The sequence below is a fragment of the Amphimedon queenslandica genome, unplaced genomic scaffold (assembly GCF_000090795.2).
Source record: "Amphimedon queenslandica unplaced genomic scaffold, v1.1 AMPQUscaffold_13441, whole genome shotgun sequence".
NCBI lineage: Eukaryota > Metazoa > Porifera > Demospongiae > Haplosclerida > Niphatidae > Amphimedon > Amphimedon queenslandica.
The window spans coordinates 60,528-87,674 of record NW_003546323.1 but is presented as its reverse complement, the minus strand read 5'-3'; the positions used below and the strand labels follow the sequence as shown (position 1 = coordinate 87,674).

General features: G+C 34.2%; 6 protein-coding genes and 1 long non-coding RNA gene across 8 annotated transcripts; 1 reads left to right on the top strand and 6 right to left on the bottom strand.

Moving 5' to 3' along the window:
* Positions 1 to 44: 44 nt before the first annotated feature.
* Positions 45 to 4,616, bottom strand: LOC100641549 (uncharacterized). 2 transcript variants are annotated; one of them, XM_019995484.1, is made up of 19 exons: positions 4,382 to 4,616; positions 3,887 to 4,219; positions 3,549 to 3,803; positions 3,299 to 3,387; positions 2,031 to 2,247; positions 1,684 to 1,980; positions 1,496 to 1,522; positions 1,312 to 1,437; positions 1,226 to 1,255; positions 1,141 to 1,182; positions 1,061 to 1,093; positions 965 to 1,017; positions 884 to 906; positions 784 to 835; positions 712 to 734; positions 626 to 665; positions 503 to 561; positions 333 to 450; positions 45 to 230 (listed from the first exon to the last, which is right to left on the bottom strand). In XM_019995484.1, the coding sequence occupies exons 1-19, from the start codon at positions 4,437 to 4,439 to the stop codon at positions 129 to 131; spliced, it is 1,977 nt and encodes a 658-aa protein (XP_019851043.1). In that variant the 5' UTR covers positions 4,440 to 4,616; the 3' UTR covers positions 45 to 128. The 2 variants fall into 2 exon arrangements, with proteins under 2 accessions (XP_019851043.1, XP_019851041.1); XM_019995482.1 differs by having other exon boundaries at positions 784 to 838; positions 4,382 to 4,615.
* LOC109581411 (uncharacterized) lies at positions 192 to 489 on the top strand. Its single transcript, XR_002184631.1, has 2 exons — positions 192 to 285; positions 339 to 489. It is a non-coding gene; the product is annotated as an uncharacterized LOC109581411 (long non-coding RNA).
* Positions 4,617 to 9,796: 5,180 nt separating the features above from the next.
* On the bottom strand, positions 9,797 to 12,343 carry LOC100641422 (blastula protease 10-like). Its single transcript, XM_019995481.1, has 12 exons — positions 12,250 to 12,343; positions 12,155 to 12,205; positions 11,970 to 12,089; positions 11,860 to 11,922; positions 11,724 to 11,816; positions 11,474 to 11,671; positions 11,308 to 11,431; positions 11,082 to 11,260; positions 10,818 to 11,033; positions 10,452 to 10,766; positions 10,044 to 10,397; positions 9,797 to 9,994 (listed from the first exon to the last, which is right to left on the bottom strand). Exons 1-11 carry the CDS (start codon positions 12,311 to 12,313, stop codon positions 10,054 to 10,056), a joined length of 1,767 nt encoding a protein of 588 aa, XP_019851040.1. The 5' UTR covers positions 12,314 to 12,343; the 3' UTR covers positions 9,797 to 9,994; positions 10,044 to 10,053.
* Positions 12,344 to 16,156: 3,813 nt separating this feature from the next.
* On the bottom strand, positions 16,157 to 18,676 carry LOC100635688 (uncharacterized). The gene is made up of 11 exons (XM_003385969.2): positions 18,443 to 18,676; positions 18,356 to 18,397; positions 18,142 to 18,309; positions 18,059 to 18,097; positions 17,832 to 18,014; positions 17,662 to 17,782; positions 17,429 to 17,607; positions 17,171 to 17,383; positions 16,804 to 17,124; positions 16,412 to 16,749; positions 16,157 to 16,362 (listed from the first exon to the last, which is right to left on the bottom strand). The coding sequence occupies exons 1-10, from the start codon at positions 18,504 to 18,506 to the stop codon at positions 16,427 to 16,429; spliced, it is 1,653 nt and encodes a 550-aa protein (XP_003386017.1). The 5' UTR covers positions 18,507 to 18,676; the 3' UTR covers positions 16,157 to 16,362; positions 16,412 to 16,426.
* A 1,167-nt stretch (positions 18,677 to 19,843) lies between these two features.
* LOC109581404 (neurotrypsin-like) lies at positions 19,844 to 21,018 on the bottom strand (the record flags this gene model as incomplete). Its single annotated transcript, XM_019995477.1, has 4 exons — positions 19,844 to 19,991; positions 20,038 to 20,370; positions 20,425 to 20,736; positions 20,787 to 21,018. Coding segments are annotated over 3 exons (867 nt in total), but the record flags the coding sequence as incomplete, so codon positions are not given.
* Positions 21,019 to 21,021: 3 nt separating this feature from the next.
* On the bottom strand, positions 21,022 to 22,257 carry LOC100635562 (blastula protease 10-like). Its single transcript, XM_019995476.1, has 7 exons — positions 22,147 to 22,257; positions 22,045 to 22,089; positions 21,751 to 21,993; positions 21,660 to 21,695; positions 21,443 to 21,613; positions 21,277 to 21,397; positions 21,022 to 21,229 (listed from the first exon to the last, which is right to left on the bottom strand). Exons 1-7 carry the CDS (start codon positions 22,199 to 22,201, stop codon positions 21,022 to 21,024), a joined length of 879 nt encoding a protein of 292 aa, XP_019851035.1. The 5' UTR covers positions 22,202 to 22,257.
* A 2,095-nt stretch (positions 22,258 to 24,352) lies between these two features.
* Positions 24,353 to 25,947, bottom strand: LOC100635436 (receptor-type tyrosine-protein phosphatase alpha-like). The gene is made up of 9 exons (XM_019995475.1): positions 25,675 to 25,947; positions 25,485 to 25,631; positions 25,339 to 25,432; positions 25,229 to 25,293; positions 25,054 to 25,185; positions 24,879 to 25,001; positions 24,685 to 24,830; positions 24,487 to 24,622; positions 24,353 to 24,433 (listed from the first exon to the last, which is right to left on the bottom strand). The coding sequence occupies exons 1-9, from the start codon at positions 25,945 to 25,947 to the stop codon at positions 24,353 to 24,355; spliced, it is 1,197 nt and encodes a 398-aa protein (XP_019851034.1).
* Positions 25,948 to 27,147: the final 1,200 nt, after the last annotated feature.

The following is a 27,147-nucleotide window of genomic DNA, read 5'->3' as shown; positions in this document are numbered from 1 at the left end:
GGAAACAGCAAGCAAGAAACACAACACTTTCGTGAAAAACTCCATGATGCAACAAATAAATTTATTAATTGTAGGCTAAGTGTTTATAAGCAAAAGACTATGAATAATAATTAGTCTAAAATCAATAATTAATCATTATCTTCTTCTCCTCCTCCTCCTCCTATCATAAAACTAACACCAGTGCTAGTGTCTGTGGATGGGGGAACATCTCCCTCGAGATCTCCAGAATCCTAAAAATAAAAAAATAATAAAGCTGCCAAAATTTAGCAGTAAACAAAATTTATGGTTAGATATTTATGCTAAATAAATTATATTAAAACTCTCTATCTTACATGTAGTCTTTCAGAGTGGATAGTCGAAAGCTCATCGTCCTGTGACAGTTGTTGATATCCTGACCCTCCAGAATGAAAAGATAAATGGGATGCAATGCTCAAAACTTTTTGTGAAATTCTATAAAATTGTTAATGAAGAAACAGTCAACATATGAAATGAAATAATTCACTTTGAGGCAATTCGAGGGAGCGATTTATTGGATTTATTAGATTCTTGAGAACGCTGACGCTATATATATATATATATATAAAGCAAAAAATAAATCACATCAAACAGCATAATATGTTATAACCTGAATTACTCTAAGTCCAGAAGCACTAGCTCTTGTGAAACTGGCACGAAACAGTAAAAAGAGTGCTTTAAACATTCACAACTTACGGTTGATTAGTAGCAAAATGAAGCTAGGAAAAAAGAACAATGAATTATCATTAGTGCTAGTAGTATTCCTACCTTTCCTTGGTCAGTGGATTCTCGATGTGTAGGAGAGCATGGCTGAGTCTCACTGCTTTAGAAATAATAATAAAATAATAATTTATTTTGTAATATTTACCTCTCTTGTATAGGGTGCCGTGGCTATAAAATAAAGACAAAAATTACAAAATGATAGTAATAGATCTAATTGATTCAGTACTTGAGGTGGTGATACTGTGACTACAAGATCTTCTGATTCATCATTGCAAACATCTTAAAGTAGAATAAGATTTTTAACAAAACTATCACTAAATACCTCTATCGTCAAATCGATCATCCATTTTTAATGCTAATAAAAAACTAACTATAAAAATAGAAAATAAAGATACTAATTACCTGTACCAACAGGTTCATTATTTTGAACATGAGCTGATGAGCCTAAGAAAGAACCATTAACTATAGCAATCTTAAATAATCATACCATCAAAAACGATAGACTCCTCTATAATAACTGAAAAAATAAACAGAATATTATTACATATTGCACATTATATTTAAAAATTATACCTTTTCTTTTGAATCTAGATATGCATGCATTTAATCGTTTTTTCTTCACAAACAACTTAATCAGGACACCTATTACTACTAACAGTGCAACTATCACAACAACCGATACTATGACAGCAACAAGAGCTAAAAACATAAAACATAAAATTACACTACATCCGTTATCAATACTTTAAGCACTCACTCATCGTGTGACTCTTTTCTCCAACTCCTACAACATAACATGTGGAAAAGTAGAAGTATTAGCTATATAATGTCAATGGTTACACATACGACATGGTTATATTGCAAATGACTATTAATATATTTAATATAATAGCTCAACAAAAGATAACTAGCATTTAATGTACATTATTACAAGCAGACACACACCTCCAGCACCAGGTGAAGTACATGTTGATCCATTTACAGATACATTCATAAACCCTATCACATGCTTCCTATCTTTACTGCTCAAGATATAATACATCATGACATTGTAACTAGTCCCAGGGCAAAGACTAGTCACACAACCTTCTGTGACATCCTTTGCATTCCTTTGAGTTGTATTAAAAGCATTGTTATTAACACTGATACCACAGCCCCATACAATAGAGTGCTCCCTATAGTAACAAGTGTAGTGTAAGCCATTAGAAACTGGGAATATCTTCATGTACAATTGGCTTGTATCTAAAATGGGAAGGATAATAATAAATCATAATATACATGTATAAACTAACTGAAAGTAAAAGTGTATTCTGTAGTAGATGAATTAAGGTTGTACCACACTGCTTTAGCTGTACAGTGAAGCATGTCAACAGGAACTTCTTTATAATTATACACAATGAGACCATTCACTGATAGAATGGAACTAGTTATGGTGTGGTAATAGGTATCATCACATGACAGAGAAAGATTAATGTGTGTTGGAAGTGAGTATATGCAATGAGTGAACACCTAAAGTGAGTAGAGGTACAACAGTATCTCACATAAAGTTCACTTGTGTATACAATCATTAGGTTTCCCACAACTATGCTCTTTTAAAGCCAAGGTCTGTGCAACTTTAAAAATTCGTAAAAAATCCAAATTTGATCGGAATCAGCTCAAACTTTCTACGCAACATAAGTACATGTATATGCATCAGAAAATGTAATAAAAATGGAGAATTCTCTCCTAGTCATTTTTGGCGAAATTTGGCCAATGACCCTGTACTATAGTACAGGGACTTTGGCCTGATTTCGGAGCAACTTTAAAAATTCTTAAAAAATCTAAATTTGATCGGAATCAGCTCAAACTTTCTACACAACATAAGTACATGTATATGCATCAGAAAATGTAATAAAAATGGAGAAATCTCTCCTACTCATTTTTGGCAAAATTTGGCCAATGATAGTACAGGGACTTAGGCCTGATTTTGGAGCAACTTTAAAAATTCGTAAAAATCCAAATTTGATCGGAATCAGCTCAAACTTTCTACGCAACATAAGTACATGTATATGCATCAGAAAATGTAATAAAAATGGAGAATTCTCTCCTAGTCATTTTTGGCGAAATTTGGCCGATGACCCTGTACTATAGTACAGGGATTTTGGCCCGATTTTGGAGAAACTTTAAAAATTCGTAAAAAATCCAAACTTGATCAGAATTAGCTCAAACTTTCTACACAACATTAGTACATGTATATGCATCAGAAAATGTAGTAAAAATAAAGAATTCTCTCCTAGTCATTTTTGGTGAAATTTGGCTGATGACCCTGTACTATAGTACAGGGACTTTGGCCTGATTTTGGAGCAACTGTAAAAAATCCAAACTTGATCGGAATTAGCTCAAACTTTCTACACAACATAAGCACATGTATATGCATCAGAAAATGTAATAAAAATGGCAAATTCTCTCCTAGTCATTTTTGGCGAAATTTGGTCCGAGAACATGTACTATGCCAAAATACATGCCAAGCTGAACATTATGCCAATAAAACATTGATTGAATTACGTAACATACACTGTACCTTAGCAGTAATGCTCAGACATGCAGTGAGAGATGTACTATTGATCTGTATTAACTCAACAGTGTGATTCACCATGCTAACAACAGGAGCTAAGAACAGAAAAAATAATTATAACAAAACAACAAAGTTTATATAACTAATTATATCAGTAAAACCACAAAGAGTATATTATTGACAATAATGCTATAGGTATGTTGATGTCACTAGCATGAATATCATTACTAAAATTAATGTCAAAATATTAACTGACCAATAGCAGTAGTAATGAGAGTAGAATTCCAACTAGTACCAATATCATTAGTGGCTCCTACAGACACAGACATACTTTGATTAGCTGGCAGCTCAGTAAAATTGTGGTAAGTCTTGTTGGTAATGATGGTAGTATCATTAAACCTTATTTCATAAAATTTAATTAGACAAGCGGGTGGAGAGGGAGGAGTTAACCAAAAGAGATAGACTTCATTACAATAGACAGCAGAGTAAATTAAAAATGACCCCGGGGGATCTGTAAAAATAAATAAAAAATTAATGAAAAATAAAATTAAGAGAACATTGGAGTACATGTACATGTACATGCATTAAGCTTACCCTTATCAACTGATACAGTGAAGTTATTTGAAAGAAAACAGGACGGGTATTTATCAACCCTGACATGAAGCGAGCTGTTATAATATTCTTCAGCAGTGACATTATCGGTCAAAGTTAGAGAAATATGACAAATGTTAGTTCCATTGTATAAAAAAGGTTTGGGATTCTGTGTTGAGCGTTTTATCTCTTGAGTATGCAAATGAATGAGCTCAATTTGATATTCGTAGCTGGCACAAGTTGCATTCGTGAAATTAAAAGATATAGTAAGAATTGAATTGTTGCACGTCCTAATATCTGGTATAAAACTAATTAGATTAGAAATGTCACACGATTCTAAAATGATAAAATAAGAAAATTAGTAGATAAATTTGTAACAAAACTTCAAAACATGTAAAAGTAAACACAGATTACTAATCAGTTTCATTTTAAACTACATCTGTAATTAGACCTACATGCATTTAATCATGTTATGTACATGCAATTGTCTCCACTCACGATTAGTATTAAAAAGAAGGATTAAAAGAAGTGCAGCTGCTAACAAGCTCCACTCCATTGTAAAGATATCGAGAGATTTACTCTGCTTAATATCTCAATGGAGAAAACATAGATAGTCAAGGGGTTCGCAACAGGCTTGTAATCTCGTAGAATCTCCTTGGTAATCCAAAAGTAGATAATCTTGGAAAATCCCTCGGAAAATCCAGTGATACTCTAGATCTGATCTTGGAAGAACCACGCCTTCAACTATCAATTAATAACAATAATAATTTGAATAGTTATAATAATAATAATTTGAATACCTAGTTACTGAGCATGCGCGTTAACAATTAACCACGTGATTTCACGTGGAATGCATAAAACAATAACATAAAGCAGGGATATAATACCTATACTTTGAATAGTAGATATGATCTCAGACTCAAAACAATAAGGATGTTAGTTGTAAGTCATTTGTATCATCTGTTTAATATTCTATAATATTACATACATTTAACATGACGTAGGACGTAGTTTTGTTCCTGACTTCCTGTTCCTTCTGTAACATATAAAATGCTCATTCAAGTAGATACAGTGAGTCATTGATTAATTTTTAGCTCTTTGAAGTAAAATTTTAATTTTTTGCATTTTAAACATAACACCTACTATTAATAATTATTCTGAAAGGCCGGGATTCCCAAAACCTTATCTTATGAATTCAGTTGCCGCGAATTTTTCATTTTCATTAATGCTAAGATTAGTTCTTGCTTCTCCATTTATCTTCTTGTCATGTTATTAGTGTCATTATCATATCAGATGGCTATTACGTAACATATGGTAAATACATTTTGAATTTGTTATAAATGATCTCATTGACCACAGCTATTAGTTTAATCATAATATTATTAGTAACAAATACATGTATGTTTAATAATAACAAAAAACAATTAAATAATAAAAATAAATAAAAAAACAATACTTTATATAAATCTTCATTGTACTACTTTGCGACTGGTAATAGGAATCGTCCCATATTCATCGAGTAGTGGCTCACGAAACTCAGAATACTGTACTATAGTTGGAGCAGTCTCACTCTCATTCTCATCTTCATCATACTCATCACTGTTAATTGATAACATTATGTTTGTCATCGATTCTGTCTTCTTGAACCGTGACTTGATTCTATTTGCATATTTGATCGTTATTTCCTTTAGCTTTGGAAATCGTATGAAGAGATGGATTATTATGATGACCAGAAAAGCAATATAAGCACTTATGAGCAGCATATAAACTATGACTTTGTAGGCTACAGGGTAGTTGAATTGGTCCGCTGAGGAATCTCTATAGCGCTCAAAGAAAATATTACTGACAAAGAGTAACATTAGATTGAGCATGAAGAAGGAATCAAATGAATTCTGCCAGTATCCGTCAAAAGGTGCCACTCGCTCGTGAGTGAACCAAAGGAGAGATGTAAATATCACCATGACTAGTACATTAGTTGGATATGAGCTAAACAGTGCAAGGCTGAATGGTACGAATCGAAGCAGTGCTCTTATGCTCAACCAGAATCTAAACTGAGGCTTGAATGGGTTCCAGAATGCATCGTAGATCGGTTTGAATTTGTTTGTGAATCTTGAGCCATATAATATTCTTGGGAATAAGAAAAGAATAGAGAAAGGAATTATGTAAATGAGGAGGAGCATGACAGAAAGCACAATTAGTACTACATGAAGCCCAGAACCAAAAGGGATTGTTGGATCCAAGTTCCACCTAACTCGAGAGAAATTTCCATAGACACTCGTATACTTTGTCGACGCCATTGCTTCGATACATGTACCGGCAATATTGAAGTAACAAAGCAATATTAGCGTTGCAAATGTCTTGCTGGCTGAGAATTTTAGGTTTGGGAATTTTCTGATCTTTTTGCCAAGGAGTACAATAAATCCCATTATTACGAATAGATAGAGTGGGAATAGGAATCTCAATCCAATGCGATGGACTGATGTCATGCCATCAAAGAAGCAAGACTCTATTCCTAAATTAAGATTAATCCAGGCTGCTGGACTAAACACTGGATCGTATGGGTATCTTGGATATAAATAAACAAAGAAATAATTCAACGAATTGCAGTAGAAAACGAATCCATTTAGATACCCTTCGGCTATAGTGACACCAAGTAATGATATGCCTAGTACTATTATTATTCCGGCTATGGCAAAACCCAGTATCCATAAGAGCCCAATGTTTGAGCACTCCAAGCATCTTGAAGTACCAAATACAGCACTAGTGTTAGCCTCACATTTACCACAAGCTAAACCGGTCCTCCTGTAATCTTTATTGCACTGGAAATCAAGGTCAAAAACATTAATAGCCATTGAAGAGGGCTTGCAGTAGTCATAGAAGCAATTTGAATACACAAGGATGCTTTGCTGGTCATCAAAATAGCCAAACCAATGATTATCAGGTATCACTAGTACTTCTTCACTAGCATTACATGCCACACCTTTAGCTTCTAGCTCTGGAATGCAAACACAGGCCAATGCAGAGTTATCATAGACAAATCCAGGCCCACAATAGCTAGTATTGACAGTGATGATAGTCTGGGCACCAGAAGTAATGGAGAATAGTTCAACCAGTGCTGATCTATTCTCATGGCCTGTCACATCAATTGGTACAGAGGTGCCATTAAAGTCGGCAGAATTAATGAAATAAAAGACTGCTTTGCCAAGTGTTGTTGAAACACTGTCTGGTTGTGCTGATATTGATTGAATGGCGGCTGAAGTAGGGTACCCAAATCCATCGAATGCTTTTGCCTGAAGTCTGATCCTTTGTCCAGGACTAGCAGAAAAGCCTGTTTTAGAAAAATTTAAAGTAGCGGCTTGAGTGCTTACAACAGAGGCATTAGTCAGTGGTGGATCAAAATGAAACTTGTTTGGAAAATTATATGAGAGTTGATGCAACGCTGAGTCTTGTTTTGGTGCCACTCCATCAGTGAGTGAGGAGTACCAAGGGCAAGAATTAAGAGTAGAGCCAAATATAGTCCCTCCAGACTTTGCCGAATTACCTGTAAATGATATGTTAATGTTCATGGAAGAAATGTCTGGACAGATCGAGTAATTGCAGAACAGATCCAAGTAACTAAAATAAAGGAAGCAACTGTCATCAGCAAATGGATTGGCACTAAATAAGGATGGAGCATAGAAGAAAATGGCCCCACCTTCAACAGTAGCAGAGTTATTTGAGAATAGCAGTTCACTGTCGTTTCCAATGATGAGATACGACTGACTGATGAGGCGAATGGCTCCACCATAAACACCTTTATTGCCAATAAAACTGGAACTGCCATTAAAATGGATCAAACTTGAGTAAGCAACAAGGGGCACCCCAGTGTTATTAGTAAAAGTACACTTTCCATTCAATAAAAGATCAACAGAGAGTAATAATATTTGTCCCGAGCTCTCAACAATCTGGTTTGAAATGCCATTATTAGTTGTTAGCACGGTATTGTTTGCAATTGTCACATCTTCAAAAATAAACTTGAAGCTTGGATTAAACCCAGAAAACTCAGTGGCACTTGCACAGGCCACAGTACCAACAGAGCCTTGATTATCAATAAAACTTGTATTTGTGAAACGAAATACATTTAAATTGTCACTAGTGACCAGAGTTGAATGATAGGAGCGGATTGATAGAGCATTGCAAGAGTATGCTTGATTTTTAGAAAACAGAGAATTAATCATGTGAACTTGAGCTGGGAACTCCGATACTCCAGACAGGCAAAGGTTTCTGAGCGTCTCGTTTGGAAAGTAGAGATTATTGTAGATCGTTAATCCACCGTTCTGAGAATGCAGACCAAAAGGCAAATCACTTTCATTGCTATAGCCATTGTTTGTGAAACTACAGTTATCAAATTGTATGTTAGACATATCCACTCCTTCCAAAATCCCAATGCTAACCCCAGCACTGTATAGACCAGTATTGTTAGTGAATATTGTTGACTCAATGCTTATATTAACCGAGTAATGTAACTGAGCTAGAGCTATTCCCATTCCAGCAGCAGATCCAACTACATAACCAACCCTATTGGCTGTGACCGACTGGCCATAGAAAGTAGCTAATGCATTGAAAGTAGAGCAAATTCTGTTTCTGTGAAATAAGGACTCACTTATCTTTAGCTCACTGTGCATAGTGCTCCTTAATATTCCTTCATTTTCCTTGTAGTCAGTGTATAGTAGAAACAATCCACCTCCAATAGTTAGATCTGAAGTTAGGTTAGTGATTGATTCGTATTGACACAGTGATGCGTTATTCTCGGCGAACTCAAGATTCAAAAAACTTGATGCACCACCAATGTTGATACCTAAAACTCCTAGTCCAGTAGTGTTTGTAAATAGTGTGTTTTCTATGCTCACATCATACGACTCTGCTATAATCAAGCCATACTGAAGTTGACTGGGTATGCGGAAGAATAGCTCTAAATCGTTCTTGATAATGGAGACTGTATTCTCAAGACCTTTTCCTGATATCCCACAGTTACTGATAGCAATATTAGTCAGCTCTAAGACATCTACATTCACAAATGCCAGACCAGCAGGCTGCTCTGTGTTGTTGATGCAGCTTATAACATACTCATTCCTGTTGCTAGATAAACCTCTGATAGTAAAGTTGCTTACTTTATTTATCAGGAAAAAACCACTCAGGAGGTAGCTTCCTCGCTCAGTGAGTACTAGTATTTCATCGTTGAGGCTGCCATTTCTTATCAATTCTGTGAGAGTGTTGTTCAGAGTATCACTGCAATCGCTACTGTTAGCTACTGGGCCCTTGCCCTCACTGTCTATATCAGGGCACACAAGTCTAGAGTTGCACTGGTTGCTGTTAATGACAAGAAAGAACAGAATAAGAGTAGCAGCGGCTTCTTGCCTCATCATTTTTACAAGATACCGCCCCTGCAAACTTGCTCTGCATCTGATCTGATCTGCACCAAGACAGCTCAGCAATTGCTAAACCACAATGGGTGTGTCACACCAGTTGATTTCCTGTATTCATAACCAGAACTGCATACAACATTTTTATGCTCCACTGACTCTCCTGTAAGCTCTGTTGCATGCAACAAATAATGCCTAGCTCTAGTGTGTGTGTGTTGGGCTTACAAAAAATGAAACTGTTATTGTAGTCACACGACCTTGTGATCAGTGCTAATTTATTTAAAGCGTGTGGCTTTGTTTGCTTGTACTTGTATTACAGTTTTCAGTGTATACATGTTCAATTGACAAAGAGACTCTCAGCTACATCTGTGTACTTCATTTATTATCCAATGTATGAAAAGCACTTAGCCAAAGTCCCCTCTAAAATTTGTGTAGAGAACATAACTTTTTATTGTAGGAAAGTTGTAGACTACACATTTTAGTTGTGATCTGTCGCAGTGACTACTAATAATGCAAACAAGTACCTCAAAAGGTGATTGACTTTGTATTATTAAAAATAAAAGTACACACAATGAATAATAGCAAAGAATGACTAATCACTAAAGCAAGGTAACATATAGTATAACTATCTAAAAATGGAACTAGTCTATCACTACTTGTTCAGGTAATATAGTTTGAAAGTTCTGATTGTCTGGAAAGCAAAATCACCCTGTTGTTAAAGAATCATAAAATTTAAAGTGCTACTCTTGTTGACTTACGATTATGGAGCTAATTGAAATTGACGCAATGAATAGCAACATCTTTAGTGTGATCACAATAATCATCAGGGGCAGGAAAACTGTAACAGTGCTGAATCATAGTTTCAGAACCATCACAAATCACCATATACATTACTATTGGATAAGTGCTATTGTAATAGCCAAAGTTATCAATGAATTTTGGATGGAATTCCATAGCTGTAGCATATCCAAGTTGCTTACAAGCAATAACTGCTGCATTTGTGCTAAAACCATCATTACAGACAGTACCCCAAGTACTATTAAAATATACTTCCAAGCGACCAATTGCTGATTCATCTGGAATAACTTCCCCTCCAACTAGACGAATGTTTTCTAGATATAAGTACAAAAGGAATGTATCTACTAATGTTAATTAGATCAACATACTTTGGCATACTACACCAGCAGCTTCAGAATTCCCACAAAAACGTTCATCACCAAGAGTGTTCTTACAAGAAAAAGGGCTGTCCTCATTACCAAGGCAGTCTAAAATATTCATTACTATTTGACCAGTTCCCTCCCCAAAATGAGCTTTTTTATGTACTGACACCGCAAGACCAGGAAAACCCAGATACCGGCATATGACATCACCATCCAACTTATCAAACCGAATATCGCATATAGTTCCCCACTGTCCATTCCAGAAAACTTCAACTGTTCCTTCATGTGGTGCACCTCCATTAACTAGTCGCATTACTCTTTCTATCAACAGAAAACATTAATTAATTCTTTATTAAATTTTATGACAGTTACCTGGGCAATATTCAATATTGATATGCTGTATATCATAGTATGACATTCTGTTTACTTGACCATAGACTTTAAAACCTTCTTTTTTTGATTTTATTGTGTCATTCCCATCTTTACTAAATGTTTTAGGGCCAAAATGTGTCACTGAAAGATAATCATATGGCACGGATAGAGTTTCGGCAGCAGGTTGAATGAGAAAGTTATTTTCAAAGCCACTTTCTATAAGAAATACATTATATAAGTTTTGTGCACCATTATGTCACTTGCCTATGTTTTCAGTTAGTATCTCAATATATTCATCTCTGTCAGGCCGTGATTGTTCATGAAATCTTCCAAGTGCATGGATTATCATTTCTGCAGGAACAGCAAGATTGCAACCACTTGATAATGAGATTTTCTGAGGTCTAGCATAAGCTCCTGGTAGTCTACCAATATATGACCAGCAACTGGCATAGAGATGTAAGTAGTTATAATTTTAATGTTAAAAGCTTACCCTCCATCATCAACAAATTCAATGTAATAAGGAGGATGTATATTATACTTTTCAAGAAATCGTAGACATGTGAATCTTTCTATCTGTCTCATTGAAGTCTTCAAAGCTTCTTCTTCTTCTTCAGCTGTAAAAGAAAATATTTGATGAAAGTGTTGACATTAATTACCCAATCCATTGATTGTGTACACGATTGTTCTAGACCATTTAGTATTGTGTGCAGGATTGCGATACCATGCTTGTGAATTAACTAATTCCTTCCATCCACCACGATTGAATATTGCAGCCTGCTCTGGAGTCAGTCTGATGTCTCCCTCTATAATATCAGTAGGTCTCTTCAAAGGTGTAGTAACTGTTGGTGCAGCATCTGATAATTTATCTGTTACTTCCAAAAATCAGTTGCAATAGAATGTACTCACTGTCACGATCCAGTTCACTTGAAAATTTATCACCTTTGTCATTGTTATGTTTCTTCAAACCTGTCCTAACTGTTGGTCTATCTGATAATTTATCTGCCACTCCAATAAATCACGAAATGTAATGGAATATACTTACTAGATCTATCATGATCCAATTCACTTGTAAGTTTGTCATCTTCTGCTGTTGGTGAAGCTTTATCTACTCCAGACAGTAGAATATTGTTGCTATATGGCTACAATACTCACAGTCATCAATGTCACTCTTAAATTCATCATCCTTGTTGTCTTCTTTCTTGTTCTTCTTAAGATAATCACCATGATCCTTGATATGGTATTCATCTTTTGATTTATTATCTTTGAAAGGATCTAGATAATTATCATAAGTAATTATTGCTGCTTTGAAAGACACCACAGTGCATGCTATCATTTACCATTATTAGCATTAGGCCTAGGCTCAGGGTCAAACCAACTCCTCTTTAAAGCTAAAATGTATTTGAGCACTTTAGTATGTGATAGAATTTCTTACCTGCAGGGCTAGAGTACACTTGAATGGTTGCAAGTAAAAGGACAAAGAGAGTTATCCTGTTCATGGTTATGCACACTTATAGAGACAGAGAGCTGGCCTAAATGAATTTCCTGCAAAGTGATTGACACTTTATACTCTTCTTTATACAGGAAGCAGTAATTGTTTGGCTTTGTATTCAATTGACAAAGAATTTTAATGACTGGACAGAATGATTAGCTTACTCTTGAAGTGTATGCAATAGATAGAACTATGATCATTTGAGTAGTTCAATAATGCTACATTGTGTACCTGATGCTGTGCTATGTGTTTGTGTTGAGATTATTTATTTGCTGCCCAGTTTCATCTATACATTAAGTATTGTACAAAAGTTCAACAAAAGAAGTGTGCATGAAGCTAAAATTTACCATGTTACAATATTCTATATCAATTTCAGCCAGCACTAAAGTAGGAGAAAGCAGTAACAAGTCCATGATTATAATGAAAATAGACTCTATATGTTTAATGTATCAATAGTTGTAGAAACCAGCAGTAACTGGCTATCACTAGTAATTGGAGCAGGAGGTGGAAGATGTGTTGGTGTCATTTGTATATGTTGTACCATTATAGTTTGTTTTTGGTAAACATTATTTATATGATTATGTGTTATGAGTATCATTAAATGCAATAGTTGTAGGAGGAGGAGTAGGAGAAAAAACAAATTGTAAAAGAGCTCAACAAAAGAAGTGCAAAGATAAAATTTGTTTGATGCAATATGAAAATATATCTGCATGGGATAATTAGAACTACATGTAACTGTAGTTAGTGGCGATGTGTTTGATTGCATTCCTTAGTCTAGGAGTATAATTACATTTATTATCTTGTCTGTGTTATCTCATGGTTTCAGAGGACTTAAAATGTCATACGAGAGTGATGTGTCTTTTTAGCATATAAGATGAGATGCTATGAGAATGTGAGTGCTGGCTACTGGCTAGCAGACAGGCAGACAGGATTACTGTGCTTAGAGAGAGAGAGAGCTAACAATGCCTCATGTTGACACCCAAACACTGATTAGCATGCATTATATCAGGAGTCCTGATTATATACAAACATGATTTATGAATATTTATGAGTTCTGATGTGATGTCATAATGAGTCAGCTCACTATACCGTATAGCCAAAAAATTTCGTGAGGAATAAATTTTCGTATTTTCGTGATTACTGCTTGCATCACGAAAAATTAAACCCCCGAAAATAAATATTAATTGAGAGGCGTGGTTAACCACGCCTTAGACTAATAAACGTGCCCTCGTGTCAAGTCGTGTTCTCGGTCAAGCTGATGTCTCTGTTACTCTGTATTGCTATTTTAAGCATACTGCCTAGGTCAAAGATGATCTTCCCCATCTCTGGTGTCCACACTGATTTGTAGACATGGTGCCCCTTGACACAAGAGTCCGTCTCAAACCATGTTTTAATTAAATAAGGCGTGGTCATTATTATTATTATTATTAAAATAAAATCACGAAAATATTTATCACGGAATTTAAAATTTCTCCATAAATTTCATTATTCACGAAATTTTAAGCCTCGAAAATTTTTGGCTATACGGTATACATCTTAATTGCATTTCACACCTGTGTTGATATGTCACCATTACATTGTTTGCAATGATTCAAGTTGATTGTGAGACTTACAAAGTGACAGTATTAATTGCTTATAAACTTGTTAAAATACAAATCTATAGTTTGAATTTGAGTGCAACATGACAACCAATAACACTATGAGAACAATTATCACAAAAGTGTAATGCAATGTTGCATGCCAATGGTATCAATGGACTGAAACTTTGCATGAAGTTTTAAATTGCTAATTACATACCATGGGGAGTTATCTGATTGGTCCATTACAACTGTATATACTAATGTATTCTAAATTGAATGGCGACATTATGACTCTGTCATTGAAGAGATTCTTCTTTAATTTTGAATTATTATTTTTTTATATAAACAAGTAAATGACAATTCTTTAAATCTTTTTAAAATTTAGTCTAATGACTTAAATTTAATTCTCATAATTGTGGCTCTCTGATCCAAAATATTTAACTAACTAGATTGCTGAAGTCACGATCATAAAAAGTCTTAATAAGCTATGATATTTGCCAACACCTAATTGTTTGAATAGTTCGGTGAAGCTACATCTGCTGTGTATAATACCTTGCTATTAGTTGTGGTTAGCGGCGATATGTTTGATTGCATTCCTTAGTCTAGCAGTTAATTACATTCACATGTTATATCCTGGTTTCAGAGGACCTAAAATGTCAAATGATTACATTCCTTAGTCTAGGAGTATAATTACACTCGTTATCTTGTCTGTGTTATCTCATGGTTTCAGAGGACTTAAAATATCAAATCAGAGCGATGTGTCTTAATTGCATTCCACACCTGTGTTGATACCATACTCATTACTAATTAGCCTTTGATTTAGTTGTCATAATTGTGGCTCTCTGATGTGAAATATTTAACTAACAAGATTGCTGAAGCCACCATCATAAAAAGTCTTAATAAACTATGACATCTGCCAACACCTAATATTTTGAATAGTTCAATGAAATTGAATAGTGTATCTGTAGTGTAATACAGTATAGCAATCTGTGATTTGATAATATTGTTTTCTTAACTTGATTTAATTACAAAAATGACTATACTTGCATTTAGCTGTGGCTAGCAGCGATATATTTGATTGCATTCTTTAGTCTAGGAGTATAATTACATTAATTCACATGTTATATCATTGTTTCAGAGGACATTCTTAGTCTAGCAGTATGATTACATTCATTATCTTGTCTGTGTTATCTCATGGTTTCAGAGGACTTAAAATGTAACATCAGAGTGATTGCATTCCACACCTGTGTGGATGCCATACTCATTATGTTGTTCATAAATCCAAAATATTATCATTTAAGATTTATGAAAAGCATCCATAGGCCTAGATATAGGTTTGGGTGGATTGAAGTTGACAGTTTTAGTTTTTAAAGTTTTTTTTAGTTTTCCCACAATGTTTAAGATTATTAAAATTTAAAACACATGCACATGCTACAATAGTCATATCCCATGATCAACAGGTCTCATTTACTTGTCTCTGTCAGTTTATATCTACTTGTATAGTAGGGCTATAAGCTTTGGCAATCATGTAATGTCCTTTACAACTCTTAATATCAAGTAATGTTTAGTTTTGTTACAGTGAAACTAGTTGTCCTATATCTGTTACAATAATGATGGCTCACTTAGGCTTTTATGGGTAAGCCTAAAGCCTCATCCATTAATACTTATGAATGATTGCTTAAGCCCCGTTTACACTACAAACCAGTTTGGATCAAAGCGGTTCAGAAACCAGCTTAATTGTGTCCACACGTAACTGTGGTTGAATTGGTTTACAATGCTACAATACATTGCATACATGATATGCAGCTGCTTCAGTACTTGAACCGGTTTGATTATCTCCTGAGGTGATTAGAGATAAGTCGGTTTAAACTGCATTGAAATTGTCCACACGTAAACTGGTTTATTTCTAAACCGGTTCCAAACCGCTTTAAGGGCATAGTGTAAACGGGGCTTTATTAGATGCACCAATGAATACATTCTATAGTCACTAGGCAAATTAACTTTTCTCAATTATTATGTTTAATCAGGGATTATTTATTTAATCAGGGAAACCAGGGATTTATATCCCTGGTTTAATGTATAGCTGTAATGATTTCTATTATTGTATCTGCACAAGCCCTTTAATAAATTTGCATGTAAAAATGGCTCAACTTTCTGTATATATGTAGCAACTAGACTGCTGTATAGTCTATTACTTTATTTAATACAGGTAGTTTACAGCATAAGGAAGGCACATTTTTAGTTGAAAAGATAATGATTGTTGCTATTAATGATATTTAGAATGAACACATTTAAAACTGCTTCTCTTGTCACAAATAATTATGTTAGTATGATGATGAAAAAGTAATGATTTTATTTAAAAAAATAATAAACTGGTCACTAAAAATAACTAACAGCTAAAATTTATCACTACTCTTTCTTTTTTTTAAAAGTATCTGTTTATTATTCCATGGATACTGACCATGATTGTTCTGACCTAATAAAATGTGTAAAATTGTTATATTGAACAAGATTTATGAGCTTACAAATGACTTCGCCCATCAGATGACACAGAAGAGACTAATGGCATCGGAGCGACGACAGTCGTGTTCACCAATAGGAGTACTGGGGCAATGTGTAATCTGTGCCTCATAACCCTCGCACAACACATCATCCATCAAAATTGGGCGTTTGTTCTTACCATACTCTGTTGTAGTTTTATATTCCAAAGCTCTTGTATATCCCATTTGACGACAGGCGACATTGGCAGCTCTTATATTAAAATCATCATCACAGACAGCTCCCCAGCGACCTTCAACATACACTTCCAAAAGACCATAGGCAAATAAAGGAGTAACTCTACCACCTTGAAGTCGTGCATTTTCTATTTAAAAAAACATCAATAATGATGTAACTAATAACGACATGACTGCTATACTTTCACATATGACAGCAGCTTCATCTACTACAGCTGGTAAAAGAAAGATCTTCTCTCCCCAATATTGACATGAAAAGGGAGTGTCCTCATCACCATTACAAACAAATGGTTCTCTAAAAAATGGACCAACACTATGCTTTTGATTTGGAATTTGAACTATTTCAGAAACATCAGGGAAGCCTAGATACTTGCATATGACACGACCATTAGTTATTTTAAATTCGCTTGGGCGACCATCAACATGTCCCCATCTCCCATCCCAGAACATTTCAACTCTTCCTTCAAATGACCCTCTACCTCCAACTAATCGAACTGCTCTTTCTATAAATGCATGGTAATAATAACTGTCATGTTTACTGCTAATTACCTGGGCAGTATCGAATATTGATATTCAGTATATCATATAGAGATATTGTGTTTCTCTGGCCCATAACAATATCTGGACCAGGTACTGCTTTAATTGTAGGTTGGCCATTAATACTGAAAGCTGTACTGCCATAATGCATCACTGAAAGATAATCATATGGTATGTTCATATTGTCTGTATAGTCTTCGTCAAAATTATGAGTGAAGTTTGGATCTATACATTAAAAATGTTACAAATGCATGTTGTCTATGTATTTACGTATATTATCATTGATTATGTGGACATATTTATCTCTATTGAATCGTGATTGTTCATGACCTCGTCCAAGTGCATGCATTATCTCATGAGCAGGGATAGCTCCCCTGCAACCTCTTCCTAATGAGATTTCCTGAGGTCTAGCATATCCTTCTGGTAGTTTACCAATATATGACCAACAACTGAAGTTAAAGGTTTGATATTATCATTATTAGTGACACAATAGGCTAGCTTACCCAGTTTTACTGGCAAAGTCAATATAGTCTTTGTGATAACTTTTCTTTGGAACAAATTTCAGACAAGTAAATTTATGAAACAATTCAATTGAATATTCCAAAGCTTTATATTCCTCAGTATCTGCAATATCAAAATAAAACATTACAAAGGTATACAATATCTTACTAACAAAGTGGATAATTAGAATCAGAAACTGTGTATGGAATAGTCCTTGACCATTTGCCATGGCCACGAACCCATGATTCTGAATTGACCAACTCCTTCCATCCACCACGCTTGAATATTGCAGCTTCCTCTGGAGTCACTTTGATGTCCCCCTCTATGATGTCTTCACCACTGCCATACTCTCCACCTATCATTATTGTAGCCTACAAAGTTAATATACTTTAACTTTACTGTCATCAATTGGCACATCTGATTCTTCATCTTTTGTTACTGCAATAACTTATCATTATAAGTCAGAGTAAAGGCACACATACCATCATTCAACTCTTTTGCAGGTGTATCATTTTTGTTGTATTTTTTAACTCTTTCTTTTTCTTCCATATAATCAATAACATCTTTGTCTTTTTTCATTACTGATTTATTATCACCAAAGAGCAACTGCCTCTCTTCCTTGTTGACTCCAACTTCTTTTTGTGCATTTTCTATTCAAAAAATAACAACATTTTTTACTTTCTACAATTTACTTACTATCACCTTCAGGTGCATGACCATCCTTGCCATTCAATGGAACTGTAATGGATTGAAAAGGTCAATAAATCTGATAGGAATTTTTACCTGCAGGGCTACACTGCACTTGAATGGCAGCAAATAAAAGAACAAGTAGAGTGAGGCTGTTCATTGTTGTACCAGCAGATACAATTGAATTCTGGCTTTGAAGAGCATTCCTTTATATAAGGTTTACTCTGTCATACAGGAAGTGTAATTTATAATGGCTGAAGTAGTGTGGCTTTGTTTATTGTAGCTACTACAGGAAGTGGCTCTACCTTAAATTGATTATTAATTTATTTCTAAGTTATATTTCATAGGCAGTATCATTGACTGTTATTTTGGTTGTACTGCATAATATACTTTTATGAAAATAAAATATAAGTGGCATAAATATTAATTTATTTTAAATATAGCTCATTCTTCATTATAGATACTGTATCAATTAAACTCATTTTAGTTGTATATAGTGCTACTTTTGATAAGGCAGTAAATATTATATGGGAATTAGATCTATGTTGCCTGCAATTAGTTAATGTTTTAAAGATTGCTAGTATACCCTATAAATGTATATCCTATTACAGAACCAAAGTTATCTTTTATCGTGTGTTTGTAACAGTCACAGCAACCTTTAAAGTTCATAGAATTTTGATTGGAATTTCTCTGATAGCTAAACTGAACCCAGACTTAGGATAATTGGTGAATGCCAAGGAATCTAGTACATACCTGTGGTATTGAGTTATGTGTTTTAATGGGTTTCTGTAGAGCGTTAACACAGAAAGTGTTTAAGTACATAATTGTTATTATGTGGAGCATAAGTAAAAGAGAGAGTATGTTCAGAATCAAATCAAAGTCCCTGTACTATAATAGTAAACCAGATTTCACCAAAATTGAAAGGAGATAATTCTTCATTTTTTACATTTTCTAATGCATATAAATGTACTTATGCTGTGCAGTAAGCTTGAGAAAATTCCAATCAAATTTGAAATTTTTAAAAATTTTGAAGTTGTATTTGGTCGAATTTCATCAAAAATGAAAAGGAAACTATTCTCCACATATATAATTTTTTCTAATACATATACATGTACTTATGTTATGTAGAAAGTTTGAGCTCATTCTGATCAAGTTTGGATTTTTTTTTACAAATTTTTAAAGTTGCTCCAAAATAAGACCATTATTATGTTATTGTTCATTATTATTCATTTTCATTTCAATTATTATTTTTGACCTGCACTTATGTTTAATTTTTTGCCTTTCTATATCCTTGATCTAAGACTTAAAAGTATTATTGAATCATATTTTATATTTTTAATTTTGTATGTATTATTATGCCATTGTATAGTTAAAAGTTGAGATTGCACACACTAAAATTTACTTGGACTATTACTTAATTTGGTTTTAATTTCAAGTTTTGACTCAACAATATGTACTTCTGTCACTCTTGTTCACTCTATTCTAATTTTAATAATATTTACTGCATGAGATAATAACTGATCACTAAAATATCAAAATCAACTACATACTGAACTAAAGTCTATTACTAGCTAGAACAGTTCAACAACTACGAAATCTAATTAGTTTTTGTTCTTGATAATAAAACCACTTGCTGTCCATTATCCTATTAAAAGAAGGGAAATTGATGGCAATGGCCTTATTAAACTTACAGTGTCCAATTCAATTAACGCAGCGAACACTAACATCTTCACTGTGTTGACAGTTGTGTTCACCAATAGGGGTACTGAGACAATGAGTAATCTGTGCTTCTCCACCAGTACACCTTACATCATCCATCAATATTGGAAGAGTACCTTGCCCATAGCGAGCACGAGGATAGACCCTACTAGCTCTCCTGTATCCCAATTGATGGCAGGTAACATTTGCAGCTTTTATGTCAAAATAATCATCACAGACGGTTCCCCAATCACCTTCAGCAAACACTTCCAAGCGACCATAGGCAACACTACTGGTAACTCTACCACCAACAAGACGAGCATTTTCTATAAACATGAAGGACTAACAATGATATTATTATTTTTAATTGATAGACTCACTCCGGCACGTTACACCAGCATCTTCATAATGACCACAGTTATGAGTACCAATAGTCCTCATGGGACATGCAAAAGGACTGTACTCATTACCAGTACAACGTAGGTCATCCATTACTATCGGACCAGTTCCTCGCCCAAATCGAGCTCTGTAGTATGTTGCAGCAACATCAGGGAAACCCATATACTTGCAAATAACACGACCATCATTTGTACCAAATAAATCATCACAGACAGTTCCCCACTGTCCATTCCAGAACACTTCAACTCTTCCTTCATATGACCCTCTTCCTCCAACTAGTCGAAGTGCTCTTTCTATTGATGTTAATGTTCAAAATTAGCTACAAAAATGTTTGTATAATTACCTGGGCAGTATCGAATATTAATGTGTTGCACATCGTACATTGACAATCTGTTTCTCTGGCCAATAGTGATGAATGAACTAGGTCTTGGTACAATTGTAGGTTGACCATTTCTACTGAAAGCAGTTCTACCATAGTGCATCAATGAAAGGTAATCATATGGTAGAGATTGGCTGTCAGAAGTAGTTTGTATGCGAAAATTTGATGCATATCCGTTTCCTATGGTAGTAACAGTTTATTAAATAATATTTAAATCAGTGCATGTACTTATATTCCCAGTTATTATTCTGACATATCTGTCTCTGTCAGCACGTGATTGTTCATGAAACCGTCCAAGTGCATGCATTATCTCATGGGCAGGGACTGCAAGATGGCAACCACTAGCTAGTGAGACTAGCTGAGGCCTAGCATAACTTCCTGGACGTTTACCAAGATAAGACCAACAACTGGAATCATGATTGAAAATTTTAAAACTAGTTTAAACAGAGCTTACCCTCCTCGACTGACAAATTGGATGTAATCACGATTATAGCTTAGCTTTGGAGTAAATCTTAAGCATGTAAGATCATGGAACATTTTGATTGAATTTGTCAAAGCATTCCTTTCTCTAGTAGCTACCACATCAAAAATAAATTTTTAAAATGATTGAAAATACTAACCAACTCCACTAATTGTGTATGGAATAGTCCTTGACCATTTGCCATGGTTACGGAGCCATGCTTCTGAATTGACTAACTCGTCCCATCCACCACGTTTGAATATTGCAGCTTGCTCTGGAGTCAGTTTAATGTCTCCTTCTATAACATCTTTGCCACTACCATACTCTACACCTATAAAGTAATGTACATTAGGCTGCTATAGAGATAAGTAGCATACTTATATTAGCTGGTGTTTCTGTAACTTCTTCTGTCACTGTAAAAGATTATAAAATGAATACTATGATACATTACAGACTGTTTTGACTCACAATCTGAAATCTCAGTATTGAATTTATCCTTTTCATCATCTTTATCTTTGTTGCTGTTTTTGTCATCTTCATCTTTATTGTCTGTGTTCTTGTCATGGTAATCACCTAGATCTAGATTGTCATCTAGATTAACCTCATCCTTCTTGTCATCATCTAGGTTGTCCTTTTCATCTTCAGTATATTCTTCACCAAGGTCTAGATTGCTTTCTTCCTTGTCTTCTGGCTTGACTGCTAACGGATGATCTATTACATAAAAAGAACTAATTCATTTTATAGGACCTCTTTATAACTTACCATCATTTTTGTCTGGCCCAGGCCCACTCCAGCTGCGTTTAGAAGCTTAAAATAATCATAAGGAACATGAATGCATTTGAGTTGCAATGTATTAAACTTTACTTGGGCTACAGTTAGCAGTTGCAAGCAAAAGGACAAGCAGAGCTAGCCGAATCATGATTGCACAGTGCAAGTAGTGAAGTATAGACTAGATTCACTACTTTTATAGTAACTGGTGGCTAGTGGAGTGACATCATATCTAGAGTATAAGAGTTAGAATAGTTGTAGAACTGTTTGCATAGTCTGCAGACCCACACAAATTATGTCATTTCAAGATATTGCTCTTTTTCCAGTTCACTTCCTGAAGATCTTTATTGTTATTGTAACAAACTCATACTAGCTTAAATTGTAGTGGAGTATTATGCCTTGATTAATCTGCCTTATGAATAAGAAAGAAATAGTCTTTTTGTTGTATGTAAATCTAAATCTTTTGTGTTGATTTAACCTTTTCTAATAGTGTAACTTTCCTTGTACCCTCCCTTACCTACTTGAGGTGACTAATGTTTTTAGTCATGTTTCTAATATTGGAGGTAACTAATGTTTTTAGTCATGTTTCTAATATTGGAGCTAATTATTTAATCAGTAATCTGATCTTGAGATGATCAGAAAATGGCCACCCTAGCTAGCTTGTTAACCTAACATTAGAATGTACAACATTACGAGGCTTCATCCCTTGCTGCACCCTTAGTTACATTAGGCATACAAAACAAGCAGAGTTATATATCAGAGTAGGCTTCACCCAATGCATTGTTCCACTCAGTCTGGGGGAACCTTTGATGTGTTTATGCCTACTAGCTCAACAGACGTGTGTGTCTTGTTAATTAATTTTTGTGTGTAGGCAGTTGTTTGTAATGCTAGTGCATAGTATGAACCATATGTTGGTATGCATTTTACCGTTAATAATTGTCATTTCTACTTACTACTTGTTCATTAGTAACAATATCTTACTATTTACTACAGCTATAGCTTACATTAGGTTGCTACTAATAAATGGAATATATTTTGTTGTTTTACAAAGGCCTGATATACTGGAGATGCACATAATCTTGATAAGAAAATGCTATTTCAGATTTTGCTGTACATGCACATCAATAAATTTATTATCACTGACTTAGTGGTCCCTCCTCTCATGCACAATGTTGCTAGTAGTAATTGTATAGTGGTAGTTATATGGAGATAATGTTCATGCCAGTGATTCTTTGATGGAAGTGGTAATATAGAACAACTGATCGTAATTACATTGCTATACATCTATAGACTAGTTGATCAATAGTACTAAAAGCTACACCTGGCCTGCCTTATATGGAGTATATGGACATGTATTTTATACGGAAAGTTGTAATCTTAATGAATTTTAACAGTAACATGGCAAGTAGGAGGATGTATATTAAATTTACAATAGTTATGATTTAATTATTAGACCTACTACATACTACACATAGTTATTGGCCCGCCCAGCTTTGCGTAGGTAAGGACTAGGTACTACTACTCTAGGCTGTCGCTATAATAAATTTGTGTAGTTTGTTGTAGGTCTACAAAAATTGCATAGTAGTAGTAAATTTGTGAATTCATTATACATTCCACATTAAGGTTGTAGCCATGTCGTTGCCAAATATAGTCTAAGGCTATCATAATATTGTAATATGCCCTAGAGTCGTGTTTTTGATTGCATTAATTAAGATTTTATACATGCATCTCCCAACTTTATGTAGTAGCCTGGGAAGTACTCAACCATGACTGAATGGCCCATGCCCATTTTCAATTAATAATACAAAATATTGTATAATGTTGAAGATTATACTTTAGTGTGCACAACTATTACATTGAAAGTAGAGGATTTTCGATATACTCTGTGTAATGCTTAGATTAGATCTACATTCACATGTACATGTATGATCTGTATGTGAAAATAGACTACTGCATTACAGCTAGCATAGCGTAGCTTTAGTGGTCTGACCTCATTTAATTTATGCGCACGTAATCAGCATGAATATAATTAACCTAACCACGGAATGTAAATTTTATTTGCTTGTATTAACATATTCCTTTTTTGACAAAAATTCTAGATGCTTAACACTGATACAAAATTGCCTCTTAGAATATATGTGTATCATTATGCTGTTTTAAATGTGAATGGTTCTTTGTATAGCACATAATATCTCTCCTAATGTTAACGGATTGTAGTTAAAATAAATGACACTAAGAACATTACAAGTTACAACAAAGCACACTATAAACTATTATTAATTCTCCACAAGGTGTTCTATAACTAAATATAACTTGTTTCTTCATGTTGCAGCATTCCTTCAGCATACTCACACAATAGCTCGTGACAATAAATATATCTTTCCTAAAATAACATGTATTTATATAATAATTATTTTTATTGGGACGCTTTATTACCAAACAATCAACCAGTCCTGGTCTCTGGCTCCTTGCTTTCCTAATGAATTGAAATATATCAGACACTCCTTCAGTTTTAGCTCTTTCTATTTGAGAATAAGCTGTCAGAAATGTACCACTACAACCAACACCATCACTATTATAAAGAAGTAATAATAATATCAAGTTTAGCGTGCTCATAGTTCTGCTAGCACTTACTTGCATGCAACGACAATTGGCCTGTTACCATTTTCAAGCTGATTCTTTGCCAGTATACCAAATAAAGGCTTGAGGTAAGGTTTATTATTAGTATTAATATTCCACTTTTTATAATAGTATAATGTCACATTATGAGCTGATTCATTCTATAAGGATTAACAAACTTAGGAAGAGTCGGATATGTAATTTAATACCTTGAATTTGAGTTCTAACGTTATAATTTGATAGTCATTTTCTTCTTTTTCTAAACTATGCTCTACAGTCAAGTCTTGGTACTTTTTCGCTTGACCCATTTGTGGTGGCCAAAATTGAGGGATCTATACAAAATTAGTATTAGTTTAAGATTATGTCTTTTGTAATTGAATTCACCTCATCAGTTCCTACTGGATGAAGTAAAACAATCACGCTACAGTTCTGTTGATGTATCATGGTCCAAAAATCAGTCTGAGTATTTTGTAATGGTATTTGTGTCACTATGAACCAATTTCCTGTTTTGTATCCCTAAGAATGCATGTATTTTAATTATATTCATGACTATTAATACCTCAACCCAGGAAGCATTAATGTAATCATTTTCTGTGTCTCTTAATATTACACGAGTGTGGTTATCTATAATTAAAATAACACTTAGGATTCATTGTCAACACCTCTTACAAGGTAAATTATAGTCAAATCTGTTTCTTTCTTGATTATCCATTGCAATGGAGCAGCTAATAGTACTTGTAGTATCTGACAGTTCCTTCAATAACTGTCATTAAAGGATACATTGTACACATGGTTCAATTATATGTAGACTATACCTCAAACTCTTTTTGAAACTCACACTCCTCATCCTCGTTCTTCTTTCTTAACTCTTTGATCCTGTATTGAGCCTTTTCAATTGCGAATGAAGTTTCACCACATTGAATGTGATCTGCTAAGGACTTGTGAATATAAATGTACTGCTCCTGTTATATTGAATGCAATACACAGCATCAAAAGTCATAGTACCTTAGTTTGAACCAGTGTGATCCTTTGGTGTCTAATTTGTAACAAAAAATCATAAATATTAAGAGTATTTTCTTGTTTCATTCTCTGCAGCATGGTATCTATTACAATAAAGGTACCAGTCCTTCCTACTCCAGCACTACAGTGTACTACTAGTGGAGGTCCTTTAGGAGGATGAGTCAAACGAATATTATCAATGAAAGATATCATGACTATCTTATCAACTGGTACACCATGATCAGGCCATACGGTCAACTGATAGTGTGTGATAGCCATTGACATAGAATCATCATCCTATACTTAATAATGAAATATTAGGCTGATATACGAATGGCTTACCTTTGTGATCAGTAGTTGTCTTTTTGTGTACCAACAGTGTACCTCTTCAGTCTTTGTTCTTATTATTATTCCATCGTCTAGCTTATGTGTCTCGTTCACCTTCTCTGGCCAATACTGAGCACACTTATTCTAAAGTGGTAACTTGTAATACTCTTATAATTCATTTGATTTTGGTACAAATACATTGGCTCAAAATGCTTATAACTTGAAAATTATTTGTCAAAATCACCTCAAACTTTCTAAATGGCATAAGGACATCAATATGTATCAGAAAATGTAATAAAAATTTGGGGTGATTTCAGAGCCATTTTTTGGAAAAAACCATGGGCTATAGCCTTGGGTATTTTTTAAAAATTGGCCCGTTTTTAAAAATGGCCACAACTCAAAAATTTGAGCTCGGAATCAGCTCAAACTTTCTACATAGCATAAGGACATCAATATGTATTAGAAAATGTAATAAAGTTTTGGGGTGATTTTGGAGCCATTTTTTGGAAAAAACCATGGGCTATAGCCTTGGGTATTTTTCAAAAATTTGCCCATTTTTTAAAATGGTCATAACTCAAAAATTTTTTGTCGGAATTACCTCAAACTTTCTACATAGCATAAGGACATCAATATGTATCAGAAAATGTAATAAAAATTTGGGGTGATTTCGGAGCCACTTTTTGGAAAAAACCATGGACTATAGCCTTGGGTATTTTTCAAAAATTGGCCCATTTTTTAAAATGGTCATAACTCGAAAATTCTTTGTCGAAATCACCTCAAACTTTCTACATAGCATAAGGACATCAATATGTATCAGAAAATGTAATAAAAATTTGAAGTGATTTTGGAGCTATTTTTTAGAAAAAACCATGGGCTACTATAGCCTTGGGTATTTTTCAAAAATTGGCCCTTTTTTTTAAATGGCCATAACTCAAAAATTTGAGCTCGGAATTTGCTCAAACTTTCTACATAGCATAAGGACATCAATATGTATTAGAAAATGTAATAAAAATTTGGGGTGATTTTGGAGCCATTTTTTGGAAAAAACCATGGGCTATAATCTTTGCTTTTTATCAAAAGTTAGACCAGTTTGTACAGCAGATAACTATATCTTACAATATTGCCTTCAAATACTTTTGTCAACATGACAAT

What these genes read in the sequence shown, in the direction of transcription:
- LOC100635562 (XM_019995476.1), bottom strand. Translation starts at nt 22,201, where the DNA reads ATGATTCGGCTAGCTCTGCTTGTCCTTTTGCTTGCAACTGCTAACTGT. An exon ending in AACTGCTAACTGTAGCCCAA is followed by an intron (nt 22,090 to 22,146) that starts GTAAAGTTTAAT and finishes GATTATTTTAAG; the next exon opens with CTTCTAAACGCAGCTGGAGT. An exon ending in CAATACTGAGATTTCAGATT is followed by an intron (nt 21,696 to 21,750) that starts GTGAGTCAAAAC and finishes AATCTTTTACAG; the next exon opens with TGACAGAAGAAGTTACAGAA.
- LOC100641422 (XM_019995481.1), bottom strand. Translation starts at nt 12,313, where the DNA reads ATGAACAGGATAACTCTCTTTGTCCTTTTACTTGCAACCATTCAAGTG. An exon ending in ATTGGATCATGATAGATCTA is followed by an intron (nt 11,817 to 11,859) that starts GTAAGTATATTC and finishes TTGGAGTGGCAG; the next exon opens with ATAAATTATCAGATAGACCA. An exon ending in TGCTGGTGTAGTATGCCAAA is followed by an intron (nt 10,398 to 10,451) that starts GTATGTTGATCT and finishes ACTTATATCTAG; the next exon opens with AAAACATTCGTCTAGTTGGA.
- LOC100635688 (XM_003385969.2), bottom strand. Translation starts at nt 18,506, where the DNA reads ATGAACAGCCTCACTCTACTTGTTCTTTTATTTGCTGCCATTCAAGTG. An exon ending in CATAATCAATGATAATATAC is followed by an intron (nt 17,384 to 17,428) that starts GTAAATACATAG and finishes TTTAATGTATAG; the next exon opens with ATCCAAACTTCACTCATAAT. An exon ending in AGCTGCTGTCATATGTGAAA is followed by an intron (nt 16,750 to 16,803) that starts GTATAGCAGTCA and finishes TTTTTTAAATAG; the next exon opens with AAAATGCACGACTTCAAGGT.
- LOC100635436 (XM_019995475.1), bottom strand. Translation starts at nt 25,947, where the DNA reads ATGGCTATCACACACTATCAGTTGACCGTATGGCCTGATCATGGTGTA. An exon ending in CCAATTGTCGTTGCATGCAA is followed by an intron (nt 24,623 to 24,684) that starts GTAAGTGCTAGC and finishes TCTTTATAATAG; the next exon opens with TGATGGTGTTGGTTGTAGTG. An exon ending in CAGGACTGGTTGATTGTTTG is followed by an intron (nt 24,434 to 24,486) that starts GTAATAAAGCGT and finishes ATGTTATTTTAG; the next exon opens with GAAAGATATATTTATTGTCA.
- LOC100641549 (XM_019995482.1), bottom strand. Translation starts at nt 4,439, where the DNA reads ATGGAGTGGAGCTTGTTAGCAGCTGCACTTCTTTTAATCCTTCTTTTT. An exon ending in GTCTGAGCATTACTGCTAAG is followed by an intron (nt 2,248 to 3,298) that starts GTACAGTGTATG and finishes TACTCACTTTAG; the next exon opens with GTGTTCACTCATTGCATATA. An exon ending in CATTTTGCTACTAATCAACC is followed by an intron (nt 666 to 711) that starts GTAAGTTGTGAA and finishes GTTTCGTGCCAG; the next exon opens with TTTCACAAGAGCTAGTGCTT.